Here is a 16,951-nt window from a genome sequence, read left to right on the forward strand (position 1 = left end):
CGGCGCCTGGACCATCAATTTGGTCCACGCCGCCTCCTTTAAGAGGGAGCAGTGGAATGATGACTCCCTGCGCTTTGCCGGAATGCGTCGTTCTGCCTAACAGCTCAACAGCGGACGGATCCACACCGCGGAACCCTTCTTTGTCCTTGAGAATGATCTGTTGTACCGGTGGCTACCCATGAGGCGAGGTGCGGAAGTTGTTGCTAATTCAGCGTACCTTCCGGCGGGAGATATGCGAAGTTGGCACATGCTCACCTCCTAGGCCCACCTCGGGGCGAAAAACACTGGAGAGGATTAAGCCCGCTTTTACTGGCCTGGGATCAATGAGGAGGTCCGGCGGTTCTGTCAATCCTGTCCGGAGTGCCAGACCCGCCAGATTCCTAGGAGGGACCGTGCTCCTCTAGTCCCTATTCCCCTCGTGGACATCCCTTTGAAAGGATAGGGGTCGATTTGGTGGGACCCTGGAGCCCTCAACCCGTGGCCACAAGTATATCCTAGTCATGGTGGACTATGCCACCCGGTACCCAGAGGCGGTTCCCCTGCGCTCGCTAATACTAAAAGCATCGCGACGGAACTGGTTAATTTGTTTTCACGCGTGGGCATACCCAAGGAGGTCCTCACGGACCAGGGTACGCCCTTCACTTCGGATACGTTCAAGGAGGTAGCCAAATTACTGCAGATAAAGCACCTGAAAGCGTCAGTCTATCACCCGCAAACTGGCGGGTTGGTGAGCGTTTAATCAGACGCTTAAGCAGATGCTCCGCAAGGTAGTCAGCGCTGACGGCAGGAACTGGGACCAGCTCCTCCCTCGTGCTTTTGCCTACCGGGGAGGTACCCCAGGCCTCTACAGGCTTCTCCCCATTTGAATTACTATACGGGCGACAACCCCGGGAATCCTCGACATCCTAAAAGAAGGCTGGGAGGCCGAGGCTCTTCCCTCCTCTAACATTTTGAGCGTTAGCGCAACTGCGCGACCGACTCACAAAGATCAGGCCCCTCCTAAAAGAGCACGTGACTCGTGCGCAAGCAGCGCAGGCCCGGTGTTACAACCGCAACTCCGTCCTCAGGGAGTTCCGCCTGGGACCGAAGTTATGGTGCTCGTCCCGACCTCCCACTTTCGAAGCTGCTCGCCACTGGCAAGGGCCTTACGAGGTTAAGGAGAGAAAGGACTGCGTCGACTATTTGGTGAAACAGCCCAATCGTCGACCGAAAGTGAGAGGATCTATCATGTCAACCTGTTAAAGCCCTGAGAGATAGAGAGGAGCTTCCCAGCTCCCATAGGTCACTCTCCCTTTTCGCAAGCACAACTGCCCTTAACCTCGGGGGAAGAGCTGACCCCCAAGCAGCGGCAGGAGTTAGCCCAAACACTCCGAGCCATCCCCGAGGTAGTGAGCGAGTCACCCGGCCGGACCGCGCTGATTGAGCACGATATAGTCACGGAGCCCGGGGTAATCGTCCGGGAGAGGCCCTACCGACTCCCGGAGGCAAAACGCGCAGAGGTCGAACTGGAGGTGAAACGTATGTTGGACATGGACATAATTGAAGAGAGCCATAGTCCCTGGTCCAGCCCTATTGTCCTCGCCTCCAAGCCAGACGGCTCCTGGAGGTTCTGTAATGACTTTAGACGCCTGAATCAGATCTCCAAGTTCGATGCCTACCCCATGCCCCGCATTGACGACCTCCTTGAGCGGCTGGAGTGCGGCTCGGTATCTGACTACCCTTGACATGACAAAAGGGTATTGGCAAATTCCTTTAACGGCATCCGCAAAGGAGAAAACGGCCTTTAGCACCCCTAGCGGGCACTGGCAGTACAAGGTCCTCCCATTTGGGCTGCACGGGGCCCCGGCGACCTTCCAACGTCTGGTAGATAGAGTGCTGAAGCCCCACCAGTCCTATAGTGCCGCCTACCTGGATGACGTTGTCATCTATTCCGGCACCTGGGAGGAGCATCTACTGCAGGTCGCAGCTGTCCTCCTAACACTGGCTAAAGCCGGCCTCCGCATAAACCCCCGGAAGTGTTTTTTTGGATTAAAGGAGGCCAAATATTTAGGCTACCTCGTGGGACAAGGACAGGTGCGGCCACAGAGCTCCAAAGTTAAAGACATCTTAGAATGGCCCGTCCTAATACCAAGAAACAGGTGCAGGCTTTCTTGGGGCTTGCGGGTTACTACCGCCGGTTTGTTCCCGTTTCTCGAAGAGCAGCACCCTTGACTGACCTGACAAAAGGGCTCCCCTATATCGTGGTGTGGACCGACAAGGCAGAACACGCGTTCAGTGACCTAAAGAAGGCCCTAACGTCGGCACCTGTGTTACGGACGCCCGATTTTGGGCTCCGTTTATTCTCCAGACCGGCGCCGGACACAGGCCTGGGTGCCGTGCTGAGCCAAAGCGTCGATGGTGTCGAGCACCCTGTGATGTACCTTAGCCGGAAACTGATGGACCGGGGACCCGGTACGCGGCAGTGGAGAGGGAGGCCTTGGCCATTAAGTGGGCAGTGACCCACCTCCGTTACTACCTGCTGGGTGCGAATTCGCTCTGGTGACTGATCACGCTGCACTTCAGTGGATGTCCCTACACAAAGAGTCGAATCCGCGGGTCACCAGGTGGTTCCTGGACTTACAGCCGTATAAGTTCACTGTCACTTATCGGCGGGCACCCTTCAGGCCAATGCCGATGCCCTCTCGTATTCACGCGACCTCTCGGTTAGGTCCGCCCGACCTGGCGGTCCTGGGCTAAGGGGGATCGTGTCACGCACGCCGAGTAGGAGGCGCGGATTGATTCGATAGCACCTGGGAAACCATTCGCCAGGGAATGGCGGGTATTAACTTTCTCCCTCTGCTTCCTCATAGAAAGAAAGACCTTCCTGCACCATAGGCCTGGATTGACCGCGGTCGATACTTCCGCCCTTCCTCCGCCATCTTGCCCTGGCGTCATCCTTCCCATCCTCCCTTGCGGTCCTTCCCGGCATCCCTCCACTTCCGGCTCCTCCCCAATAAAATGGCGCGGGAGTCGTCGTCGCGCTATGAACTGTTTTGTTTATTTGACCTGTTTTTTTTTCTGTACAATATACGGGGCCGGAAACCCCAACCCTTATTGCTGTCTCCTCGGTCCTTTACAATATATATATATATATACATATATATATACATATATACATATACATATATATATATATATACATATATACATATACATATATATACATATATATATACATACATATATACATATATATATATACATATATATATATATATATATATATATATATATATACATACACACATATCAACATATATATACACATACATATATACACACACACAAATATATATATATATATATACTAGCAGAATACCCACGTTTAATGAGAAGTAGTGTGTTAAAGAAGGTCTGAAAAGAAAAGGAAAAATTTTTAAAAATAACGTAACATGGTTGTTAATGTAATTGTTTTGTCATTGATATGAGTGTTGTTCTCATATCTATCTATCTATCTATCTATATCTATATATATATATATATATATATATACCCAGCTTGCAGCGAGAAGTAGTGTGTTAAAGAAGGAAAGAGAAAGAAAAGGAAACATTTTGAAAATAACGTAACATGATTGTCAATGTAATAGTTTTGTCACTGTTATGAGTGTCGCTGTAATATATATATATAGCAGTAAATACCCAGCGCTTCGCAGTGATGTCATGTGTTAAAGAAGTTATGAAAAAGAAAAGGAAACATTTTAAAAATAATGTAAAATAATGTAACATGATTGTCAAAGTAATTGTTTTGTGTATTTGGCGGCAGCGTCACGAAGTTGTTTTCGGTAGCTGCATCAGAAAATGTACCACAACGTCTGACATGCCTCCTTTTTACTGTTTTATCACAGCTTGGATTGCTGCTGTCATATATATATATACACACACACACACACACACACACACATACATATATATATATATATATATATATATATATATATATATATATATATATATATATATATATATATATATATATATATACATATATATACATATATATATACACATACATATCTTCATATCTACATATCTATATATACACATATATATATATACTTACATACCTATCTACATCATATATACACACACACAAATTATATATATGTGTGTATGTATGTATGTGTGTGTGTGTGTGTATATATATATATATACACATACATATACTTGTGTGTATGTTTGTATGTGTCTATATATGTGTGTATAGGTTTGGTCACTCAGTGCAAGGGAAAAATAATAAATTATAGTCTATAAGTTATTACACAGTAAAACATTAACGTTTTAAGAAGTACAGGTACATTGAAATTACATTTTCTATGTGAACGTTCAAATTTGTGCTCTGGTAATGTGCCTTACCGGCATTTAAAGAAAATTAGTTTTGTGTCCTCTGCACTGTTAAGAGAGAAAGGCTTTGGTTTGGGATAAAAGGAAAAAAGGTGTAAAGAAAGGAAAGTTGCCTTTTCTTTTATATACTATAGAGAGATGTGTTCGCTGACGCTATGATCGCTTTTGGGGACAGTCGCGGTGGGTCTTGTGTAGACTGGTGAGACATCCCCGCCATTAATCGGCTGTGATGGCACTGTCAGTCCTCCACTCCTGTGCGTGTCTTCATAATCCGAGCTGAGGACCTCATAATCGTATACTGTACGTGCAAAAGAAAGTGTGAATCTCCTTAATATTATTTTGCCGTGGTGTAGAAAAGGGGTCCCGTGTTTGCACTTGTCTGGGCTATAGCGCAGGGGGAGGATGAAAAAAATTAAAAGTACTCACTTTAACTTAAGGCAGAAGCGCAGTCAGCGTCTCAAAGGCCGGCACAGCTATGCACGCGGTGGCTGCTCGACTTTTGCTGGGCAGGAGACCCTTTGTACACAAGTTCATGATATCAAAAGTCTCAGCTCTTTGAGGTCATTCATATATATATATATATATATATATATATATATATATATATATATATATATATATATATATATATATATATATCAAAATACCCGCTTTGCAGCGTGAGAAGTAGTGTGTTAAAGAAGTAATGAAAAACATTTTAATAATAACGTAACATGATTGACATTGTCATGAGTGTTGCTGTCATATATATGCCTGCCTAAATAAGTCACCCTCGCTTGTTCTTACTTTTACATTTCATTTAATCATGGCTAGTGGCGAAAAATTATAAAATGGAAGGAGGATGGCTTTACCAAAACAATTATTGATGGCTTAATCGATTATTCATAAAGCTTGAATTGGTGATCTGTTTTTCTGTGTTAACCTCATATTTTTTCATACTTCTTCTCAAACTAAGGTGGTGCGAGGGTAAAATGAATCGGGATGCGCTTGATCAATGTAATCGTGTACCAGGAAATCATGCATTGATTAAAAGCTCCCTTTGCTTGTAATGCAAAGTGTGATTAAATGCATTATTTTTAAGCGCATGGAGCACATGCATCGAAGATTCTCAGCTGTGCTTGTGCTAAGAAAAGGAAAGATTTTAAACATAACGTAAGACGATTGTCAATGTGACCTTTTGTAAGTAATGCCTGGAGGATTCAGTGTGGAGAAACTCGAGAGATAGCGTGTGTATTAACTTGTGGATTTTTCTGTGAGTATTTGGTGGCAGTCTGACGAAGTTGCTTCGGAAGATGGCGTTAGCCGCGGAGCTCAGCTCAGAGCCGTAAATGAGATGAATGGGAGGGGAGATGATGACGTGACTCCCACCCGCCTTTAACTGTCAATCCCCACAAACACAGTCTCGAATTTGCATAACCACACCCCTTCACCTACAATTTTAACTTAGTTACAAAGTGATCAAAACTCGCTTATATCCCAAGGCCCTCTCATTAAACTTGTATCCCGCATTACCTGTGGGCATGTGAAACGCCAGCGGTAGCCTGTCTATGAACTTAATTTAAAGTTTAGGTTTACACCTTGCTTTCTTTCCAAGGTAGCAGCACTCATGAATATGGTAGTATATGTCACTCGCTCGCTTCTTATTGTTTCGCTGCCTTCTCAATTATATAATGCATGTTTTCTTAAGCGCTTTTGGAGGTCTTCCTGGTTTTCTCCGCGACTGTGTTGACAGTCAGTTCACGTGATTACGGGAGGCGTGATGATGTCACACTAAACTCCCCCCCGCCTTTCCAGCTCAACTCTATTACAGTTAATGGAGAAAAATACCTTCCAGTTATGACCATTAGGCTTAGAATTTCGAAATGAAACCTGCCCAACTTTTGTAAGTAAGCTGTAAGGAATGAGCCTGCCAAATTTCAGCCTTCTACCTACACGGGAAGTTGGAGAATTAGTGATGAGTCAGTGAGTGAGTGAGTGAGGGCTTTGCCTTTTATTAGTATAGATATATATATATATATATATAGATATATATATATATATAGATATATATATATATATATATATATATATATACATACACACAGACACATATAAAGTATATACATATATATACAGATCTACATTTGTACATATACACATACATACATAATATATATATATATATCTATACTAATAAAAGGCAAAGCCCTCACTCACTCATTCATTCACTCACTCATCACTAATTCTCCAACTTCCCGTGTGGGTGGAAGGCTGAAATTTGGCAGGTTCATTCCTTACAGGTTCCTTACAAAAGTTGGGCAGGTTTCATTTCGAAATTCTACGCGTAATGGTCATAACTGGAAGCTGTTTTTCTCCATTTACTGTAATGGAGATGAGCTTGAACAGATCCCATAATGCAGCACTTCAGCTGCCTTGCCGAACACTTACCGCGTTAATCAAGTCTAGCTTATGATGCTGCAAGTTATTGCGGCTAGCTCACCGCGATGCTGGAGAGAAAAGTTCATTCTGAAAATAGAGCCTTTAAAAACCGATGGGAGGCTGAGTATATGTTTACTGAACCGTGTGTCTCATTTGTGGAGCTAATGTGGCTGTAATTACAGAATTTAATCTAAGACGGCACTATGAGACAAAACATCAGGGTAACCTGAATGCAATGCAGAAGATACAGAAAGCAGAATAATTAAATAAGAATCTGACACTTCAGCGACGCTTTTACCGTGCACAATCACAAAGTGATTTCAAGTGAAGCTGCTTTTATGGGAGACACAAATGCACCTTGCCCCACTTTCCCTGTTGCCAAGTAAAGTTAAACCAAGTCATCACTACGGTGTTCCCAAATACGCACTTTGCTGATAAACTGAGCGCACTGAGTTTGCACGCCGCTTTGGTGACTTTGAAGAACAAAAAAAGTCAGTCTACATGCGGCTCGAACCTTGTGCATGTTTGGTAGCACATATCTGTGTGAGAAGCTCTTCTCAGTGATAAAGACTAACAAAACAGCACACAGGAGTCGCCTCACTGATGAGCACCTGCAATACATCCTGAGAATCTCCACAACACAGAACCTCACACCAAACATAAACGAACCTGTTGCCAAAAATAGATGCCAGGCGTCCAGCTCTAAAATGACATATGAGCAAAGACAACTTAATGATTTGATTTGTTATTGCTGAAAGGAACACATTTTATTTATATTTCCAGGTTTTGTTATGCAGCATGTTCATATTTGAATTTGTATAATTTTGAAAGGATATATTTTTATGGAGAGCAAAATCTTCTGGGATATTTAAAATCTAAGTTTATTTTTTATATAAATTTAAATAAGAGTAAAGAAATTTGAATGTTTGTTCTTTTAAGTTATTTAAGGTTTGAGTTGATTTATTCACTAATAATATTCCTGTCTGTTTTACCATTCCTACCCTAAGATATTTCTGTCGACTAAATAAAAATTCCTTCTATTTAAAATTTAAATAGAACTTGAACAAATACGATAGTTCATAATATCCACGCAGACTTGCACGTAAGAGCGAGTTATCCGCTTTTAACAAGCAGCGTATTGCACTGATAATGAAATAGCTGTGTGTGTATATATGTAGATATGTATGTATATGTATATATATGTTTATATATATGTGTGTGTGTATGTATATATATATATATGTGTGTGTATGTATGTATGTGTGTATGCATATGTATATATGTAGATATATATGTATATATGTGTATGTGTATATATGTGTATATGTATAGATATGTATATATATATATATATATATATATATGTTTATGTGTGTGTGTGTGTGTAAATATATATATATATATATATTTATATATTTATATATATATATATATGACAGCAACACTCATCACTCACAACAGTGACAAAACAATTACATTGACAATCATGTTACGTTATTTTCAAAATGTTTCCTTTTCTTTTCATTGCTTCTTCAACACACTACTTCTCCCATGGCTGGTATTTTGCTATATATATATATATATATATATATATATATATATATATATATATATATATATATATATACACAGTGGTGTGAAAAACTACTTGCTCCCTTCCTGATTTCTTATTCTTTTGCATGTTTGTCACACAAAATGTTTCTGATCATCAAACACATTTAACCATTAGTCAAATACAGTATAACACAAGTAAACACAAAATGCAGTTTTTAAATGATGGTTTTTATTATTTAGGGAGAAAAAAAAATCCAAACCTACAAGGTACAAGGTACTTTTTCACAACCTAACCTGTGTGAAAAAGTAATTGCCCCGTGAACCTAATAACTGGTTGGGCCACCCTTAGCAGCAATAACTGCAATCAAGCGTTATGATAACTTGCAATGAGTCTTTTACAGCGCTCTGGAGGAATTTTGGCCCACTCATCTTTGCAGAATTGTTGTAATTCAGCTTTATTTGAGGGTTTTCTAGCATCAAACGCCTTTTTAAGGTCATGCCATAGCATCTCAATTGGATTCAGGTCAGAACTTTGACTAGGCCATTCCAAAGTCTTCATTTTGTTTTTCTTCAGCCATTCAGAGGTGGATTTGCTGGTGTGTTTTGGGTCATTGTCCTGTTGCAGCACCCAAGATCGCTTCAGCTTGAGTTGACAAACAGATGGCCGGACATTCTCCTTCAGGATTTTTTGGTAGACAGTAGAATTCATGGTTCTATCTATCACAGCAAGCCTTCCAGGTCCTGAAGCAGCAAAACAACCCCAGACCATCACACTACCACCACCATATTTTACTGTTGGTATGATGTTCTTTTTCTGAAATGCTGTGTTCCTTTTACGCCAGATGTAACGGGACATTTGCCTTCCAAAAGGTTCAACTTTTGTCTCATCAGTCCACAAGGTATTTTCCCAAAAGTCTTGGCAATCATTGAGATGTTTCTTAGCAAAATTGAGACGAGCCCTAATGTTCTTTATGCTTAACAGTGGTTTGCGTCTTGGAAATCTACCATGCAGGCCGTTTTTGCCCAGTCTCTTTCTTATGGTGGAGTCGTGAACACTGACCTTAATTGAGGCAAGTGAGGCCTGCAGTTCTTTAGACGTTGTCCTGGGGTCTTTTGTGACCTCTCGGATGAGTTGTCTCTGCGCTCTTGGGGTAATTTTGGTCGGCCGGCCTGCCACTCCTGGGAAGGTTCACCACTGTTCCATGTTTTTGCCATATATGTGACACGCAACTCCGCCCCCCACGGCCATCGAGCTAAAGTCCATTACAGTATATGGAGAAAAATAGGTTCCAGTTATGACCATTACGTGTAGAATTTCGAAATGATACCTTCCCACCTTTTGTAAGTAAGCTGTAAGGAATGAGCCTGCCAAATTTCAGCCTTCTACCTACACGGGAAGTTGGAGAATTAGTGATGAGTGAGTCAGTGAGGGCTTTGCCTTTTATTAGTATAGATTTGGGTGTAAACCAACGAACCAACCAGAGTAAAATGTATGCACTGATTGACACTGTATATAAATTCAACAGTTTAAAAATTAACCTCTATTCTTTGTTTCTCTGACCCTGCTGTAACGGACTGCTTTTGAAGAATGCTCCCTCCAAGACATTTTGCAGGGGAGTAATTAAAAGATACAATGAACAGCTTTTCTCCTGCCTGATTACTGAATTGTCCTGTTAGAGAATGTTTCCTTCTTTACTAAGATGTTACATTTTGACCACATTGGTGGGAATGCTGCAAATGGTAACAAGATACTGCCTGAAAAGTTCTGAGCAAGCGACAGTATTGCAGAATCATCACATAACTCAAGTTTCAAAGGCAGCAACCAATTTTTCATACAAATAATGTAGCTCAAAGTGTTTTACATGCTGAAGAAAGAGTAAAAAGACAAAATAAATAAGAATTAAAATAAGGGAACACTAATTAACATAGAATAAAAGTAAGGTCCGATGGCCAGGGAGGACAGAAAAACAAAAAAAAACTCCAGACAGCTGGAGAAAAAAAAAAAATCTGCAGGTGTTCCAGGCCACAAGACCACCCAGCCCCCTCTAGGCATTCTACCTAACATAAATGACCTCACAATCAGTCCTCATTGTATTCAGGGTTCACATGGAAGAACTTGATGATGATCTTCAGGGTGGGAGAAAAACTGTTGTGCAAAAGGACTAAGTTCTGAGCAAATAGGCACAGCTGATTTTTTACAATGGTGGATGTTTTTTGTTCAAACAACTATCTTGGCTTAGAAATGTACGTATTTGGTAAGTTGTTAAGCTTTTTCTCCGTGCCCCACAGCCTACAATGTAAAACGCCACCGTGGACAGCATATATATTTTTTTTAATTTATGGAAAGCAGTTAACTTTAGAACACAATTTCGCATGGCAAATACATATATAGTATGTTTGTGAAGAAGTTAAGTTTGACTTGAAAATACCAAGCTTATGCTTTAAACATGCCACGTAACAAACTGTAAAATATCTGAACAGAAGGAGAGTGGGAGGTTGGCTTAAGTCAACATATCAGTCTAGGTCTTGCAACCATGGACCCCAAGAAATGTATTATCTTCAGCAATGCTGTCAAGTGAAGTTCCTCTTTCTATCTTATTTCTGTCTACTAACCCCACCTCACCCAATAAAATACTACAGACTAAAATTTATTTTATTTGATGCACATTCAAAATATTATCTGAAAATCAAAGATCACAGATAAAATAAATTAATATCAGAGTGGTGAGTACATTCTAAATTAACATGTCCACCAGATTTTGACTTATCTTTTTTATTTCACGTTTACATTTTGAATTTGTATATATATTTACATAAACCAACTTAATTAGAGTATTCCCACATGCCTAAACTAGATTAACTGAATCTTGAAATAGTTATTTCACAGTGGTTATCATACTCATAAAGCACATTTACAGTGTACTTTTAAGGATGCAAAGTTATTTTTTTGAAGATTTGTTTTTTTTAGTTTAGTATCAGAATTAGTTACTGAATTCGTTAACCTGATTAATTAGGTTAATGGTGCATTTATTTTATGTTTGACACACAAAAAATAAAACAGTCACATAAGCAAAATAGTATTTGAATATTTTTTTGTTACAAATAAAAAACAATAATTCATGCAATTCTGTTCAATTTAAAACGTCTCTTCAAATGAAATAACAGGAAAGTTAAAAGAAACAACATTGACAGCTCATGCTTTTTACTCTTTAATTATGAAGTGCTAGTAAAACCATTTAAAAACATGTAAAGACAATAGAACAGTACACAATTATTAGTCTTTGAGTAAAGTTATAAAAGAGATGCACAAAGTGAATAAAACTTGCTACCTTAGCAATACTTTTCTCATGAGCAGCAAGCAGCTGGTCCCGCAGGCTGGGAGCAAAACAGCCAATCCTCTCATTATCTGCAAGCAGGCGTAGCGTGCACTTGTCAAGGTAAGCAAGTACCCTAAAGGAAAAAAAGAAAGGTTAATTTAGCATTAGCATTATAAAATGTGAAATTACTATAAAAACTAAAAGCTACAGTACGTACAGAAGAGTGGCAGCTTTAGAACACAAAATATACACATTTACAAAACACTATTTTAGTTTAGGTAGAACACTTAAACTAACTGAAATGTTTTCCACAACTTTTGCACACTATCTTGCTTGCACTTATCCATCTTTGACTACACTCTGTACAAAATTTATATCTGTGTTTATTAATCTGTTTTAGATAATGGTTTTACAATAATCATTGTGTGTATATACATGTAATCAAAAATATAAAACCTGGGAACATTTACAGCTCTACACTTTGAAATCTGCACAAATTCTCTGTCTTTTAAGAGTAGGGATATATAATTATAAATTGAATATATCCGATTAATACTACTCCATACTTAACAGAGGTTAATTGTACTTGGGGAAACAATAGAATATGCACAACCAACTACCCTAGTTATCTCTTTCATATGGGAATGTGAACAGAAACACATACAAAAGTGTGACTTCTGTTTACACCAAGTGATAAGTTCTTTCCAAAGTAATACACGAGTGTAGAATTTAAACAGGTCCATTTAAACAAGAACAACATTCCCAAATCAAATTAAAGTAATCATTTATCAAAAGAAATGATTAACCATACCAGTAATGACTTTTAATTGGTGCTAACTTTTTGACATACAGTATACGTTTTCCAAAAATCTTTCCATATTATTGCTGAATAAGTTATTTTTGCTCATAATAAAGAAATTACATATTTACTACTAATGATACATATTGATTCTCCAATTAGGTATGTTGTTTACATTGAAGTCACTATTAAGCCTTATGGCAGAACATGCTTGCACAGCTCTCAATATTTCTTAACTAGCAAAATACCCGCGCTTCGCAGCGTAGAAGTAGTGTGTTAAAGAAATAATGAAAAAGAAACATTTTAAAAATAACGTAACATGATTGACAATGTAATTGTTTTGTCACTGTTATGAGTGTTGCTGTCATATATATACACACATATATATATATATATATATATATATATATATATATACTAAAATACCAGCCAAGGAGAAGTAGTGTGTTAACGAAGTAATGAAAAGAAAAGGAAACATTTTGTTTTGAAAATAATAAAACATGATTGTAAATGTAATTGTTTTGTCACTTTTATGAGTGTTGCTGTCATATATATATATATATATATATACACACACATACATATATATATACATATATATATATATATATATATATATATATACACACACATACATACACATATATATACATATATATATATATATATATATATATACACACACATACATACACATATATATATATATATATATATATATATACACACACATACATACACATATATATATATATATATATATATATATATATATATATATACTGCTCAAAAGAATTAAAGGAACACTTTTTAATCAGAGTATAGCATAAAGTAGATGAAACTTATGGGATATTAATCTGGTCAGTTAAGTAGCAGAGGGGGTTGTTAATCAGTTTCAGCTGCTGAGGTGTTAATGAAATTAACAACAGATGCACTAGAGGGGCAACAATGAGATGACCCCCAAAACAGGAATGGTTTAACAGGTGGAGGCCACTGACATTTTTCCTTCTTCATCTTTTCTGACTGTTTCTTCACTAGTTTTGCATTTGGCTACAGTCAGTGTCACTACTGGTAGCATGAGGCGATACCTGGACCCTACAGAGGTTGCACAGGTAGTCCAACTTCTCCAGGATGGCACATCAATACGTGTCATTGCCAGAAGGATTGCTGTGTCTCCCTGCACAGTCTCAAGGGCATGGAGGAGATCCTAGGAGACAAGCAGTTACTCTAGGAGAGCTGGAGAGGGCCATAGAAGGTCCATAACCCATCAGCAGGACCAGTATCTGCTCCTTTGGGCAAGGAGGAACAGGATGAGCACTGCCAGAGCCCTACAAAATGACCTCCAGCATGCCACTGGTGTGAATGTCTCTGACCAAACAACCAGAAAGACTTCATGAGGGTGACCCAAGGGCCCCATGTCCTCTAATGGGCCCTGAGCTCACTGCCCAGCAGCATGCAGCTCGATTGGCATTCGCCATAGAATACCAGAATTGGCAGATGCACCACTGGTGCCCTGTGCTTTTTACAGATGAGAGCAGGTTCACCCTGAGCACATGACAGAAGTGAAAGGGTCTGGAGAAGCCATGGGTCTGGAGAACATTATGCTGCCTGTAACATCATTCAGCATGAGCAGTTTGGTGGTGTAATAAAACATGATTGTAAATGTAATTGTTTTGTCACTTTTATGAGTGTTGCTGTCATAATGGTCTGGGGAGGCATATCCATGGAGGGTCACACAGACCGCTACAGGCTTGACTAAGGCACCTTGGCTGCCATTAGGTATCAGGATGAAATCCTTGGACCCATTGTCAGACCCTATGAAGAAGGGAAGAAAGAAACGTCCCTTTTTCAGGACTGTGTATTTCAACAATAATGTTTTAAAAATCCAAATAACTTTACAGATCTTCATTGTAAAGGGTTTAAACAATGTTTTCCATGCATGTTCAATTAACCATAATCAATTAATTAACATGCACCTGTGGAATGGTCGTTAAGACCTTAACAGCTTACAGAAAGTAGGCATTTAAGGTCACAGTTCTAAAAACGCAGGACACTAAAGAGACTTGTCTACCGACTGTGAAAAACAACCAAAGAAAGATGCCCAGGGTCCCTGCTCATCTGCGTGAACGTGCATTAGGCATGCTGCAGGGAGGCATGAGGACTGCTGATGTGGCTAGGGCAATAAATTGCCATGTCCGCACTGTGAGACACCAAAGACAGCGCTACAGGGAGACAGGAAGGACAGCTGATCATCCTCACAGTGGAAGAGCCCGGATCTCAATCCCATTGAGCACATCTGGGACCTGTTGGATCGCAGGGTAAGGCTAGGGCCATTCCCCCCAGAAATGTCCAGGAACTTGCAGGTGCCTTGGTGGAAGAGTGGGGTAACATCTCACAGCAAGAACTGACAAATCTGGTCCAGTCCATGAGGAGGAGATGTACTGCAGTACTGGTACTTTTGATTTTGAGCCTCCCTTCATTCAGGGACACATTGTGAAACATTTTTAGTTTATGTCTTATGGTGTTGACTCTTTTAGTGTTCATACAAATATTTACACATTAAGTTACTGAAAGTAAAAACAGTTGAAAGTCAGAGGACGTTTCTTTTTGCTGAGTATATATATATATATATATATATATATATATATATATATATATATATACATACACTCCTGTAGCCACAATAAATGCCTTTATTTTATAGACAAACCAGGGATGACCTAGTTGCTTTTTACTGCAGCCACAGCCGCGACACACATAAAAAACATCAATAATAACTCATAAACTTGCAATATTATTTAGAAAAATCGCAACATTTTACTCACCAAAAATGCAGATTATTTGTAAACAAAATCCATCATCCTCTCTTTCCTCAAAAACAGTTCAATTACTCTGTCGTACGGATTATCCATGCGCTTCAGTTCCATCAAAACCTCGCTTTCTATCGCCATCGAAGCTAATGCTGAGAGGCGAACCCGCCCCATGGTATTTCTGGCATAAGTTTGATTTCGCTTTAGGGCTGAAAATGTCCGCTCGACAGAAGCAGTGTACACAGGAATGCTCACCGCCAAATATACCAATGTGAACAGCTGCCCCATGCTCTCATTCAGATTTTTCTAATGAAGGAAGTCAAGGAGATCAGTGGGCGTTTTTCCTGCAAAATCATTCATGGCATACATTACAGTCAGTTCTGTTTTTAGCTGAAACGGATCAAAAACCGCTCCGTGGCTCTTTTGTTAAACTGGAGAAGGCGGCATGCGTGAAATTTTTCTTGTATTCCCAAAACTTCTTGTGCTCGAGGACCGTGACAAACATCAGGTTCTCGTTGTCTTGAAATCTGTTCTGGGTCTGGCAAATAATATTGTCCAGAATCCTGCCATGGAGTTGGCCGTAGTGCGTGCGAGAACGCTCAGAGCGCTGGCAGTGCATTCAGTGGCCTAGTAGAGTTCCTCATATAGGCTTCTATCTAATCAATGGGTCTGAATATGGTGACATTGCCGTACTCCTGCTAGAGGGCCCTACTAACACCAACTCAAAATCTGATTGGTTGAAGCAACAGGTTAATCGACATTTATTCTGTGTTAGAGTGCCTGCACAACGGATTGTGAAGGCCTCTCTGCCTGGCAACAAATGATGGCTGAAATGTGATTGGTTAAATGCTTTAATACGAAAATACATGCCTGGAAGAAGCACAACCATCGGAAAAGCTATGAAAGTAGGTGGACAGACTATTTGGAATTATTTAATAAGCATTCATGGAAAAAATATAATTAACATCAGTTTGTGATTCAGATATTTTTAATTATGAATATGCTAAGCACAGTCCTTGACCCGCGAAAATATTTACCTTATATGGGCAGGCACTCAATTACGTGGGAGGCGTGATGATGCGACACGCAACTCCGTCTCCCACGGCCATCGAGCTGCAGTCTATTATAGTACATGGATGAAAATAGGTTCCATTTATGACCATTACGCGTAGAATTTCGAAATGAAACCTGATATATATTATATATATATATATATATATATATATATATATATATATATATATATATATATATATATATTGTCACGCACGCTGAGTGGGAGACCGCGGAAGGATCTTAACACAACTGGGAAGACATTCGCCGGCAGGGAATGGCGGGTACTAACTTTCTCCCTCTGCTTTCTTTTAGGAAAAAAGACGCTCCGCCACCATAAGCCGGGTTTGCCCGCAGTGCGTTACTTCCGCCCTTCCTCCTCCATCTTTTCCTGACGTCATCGATCCCATCCTCCCTCACGGTTCTTTCCCAGCATTCCTCCACTTCCGGCTCCTCCCTCATAAAATGGCCGCCGACGCCATGATTCGGCGTTGCGTATATGAACTGTTAAGTTTATAATTTTGACCTGCTTTTCTTTTTTGATTGTGGATCGTCTATAATATATGGGGCCAGAAAACCCCAAACCTTTATGTTTTGTGCTTCTACATCTTTTACAATATA

At 40.0% G+C, this 16,951-nt stretch overlaps 1 protein-coding gene across 1 annotated transcript in view; it reads right to left on the bottom strand.

Annotated features, from left to right (window-relative positions):
- The window catches only part of cdan1 (codanin 1), a 133,759-nt gene that overhangs the window by 89,254 nt on the left and 27,554 nt on the right, over positions 1-16,951 (bottom strand). The window contains exon 7 of the mRNA XM_039741475.1: positions 11,681-11,801. Within this exon, the coding sequence (XP_039597409.1) occupies positions 11,681-11,801 (121 nt within the window). The remainder of the gene's footprint in view (positions 1-11,680; positions 11,802-16,951) is intronic.

Source organism: Polypterus senegalus, chromosome 18, assembly GCF_016835505.1.
Source record: "Polypterus senegalus isolate Bchr_013 chromosome 18, ASM1683550v1, whole genome shotgun sequence".
Lineage (NCBI taxonomy): Eukaryota > Metazoa > Chordata > Cladistia > Polypteriformes > Polypteridae > Polypterus > Polypterus senegalus.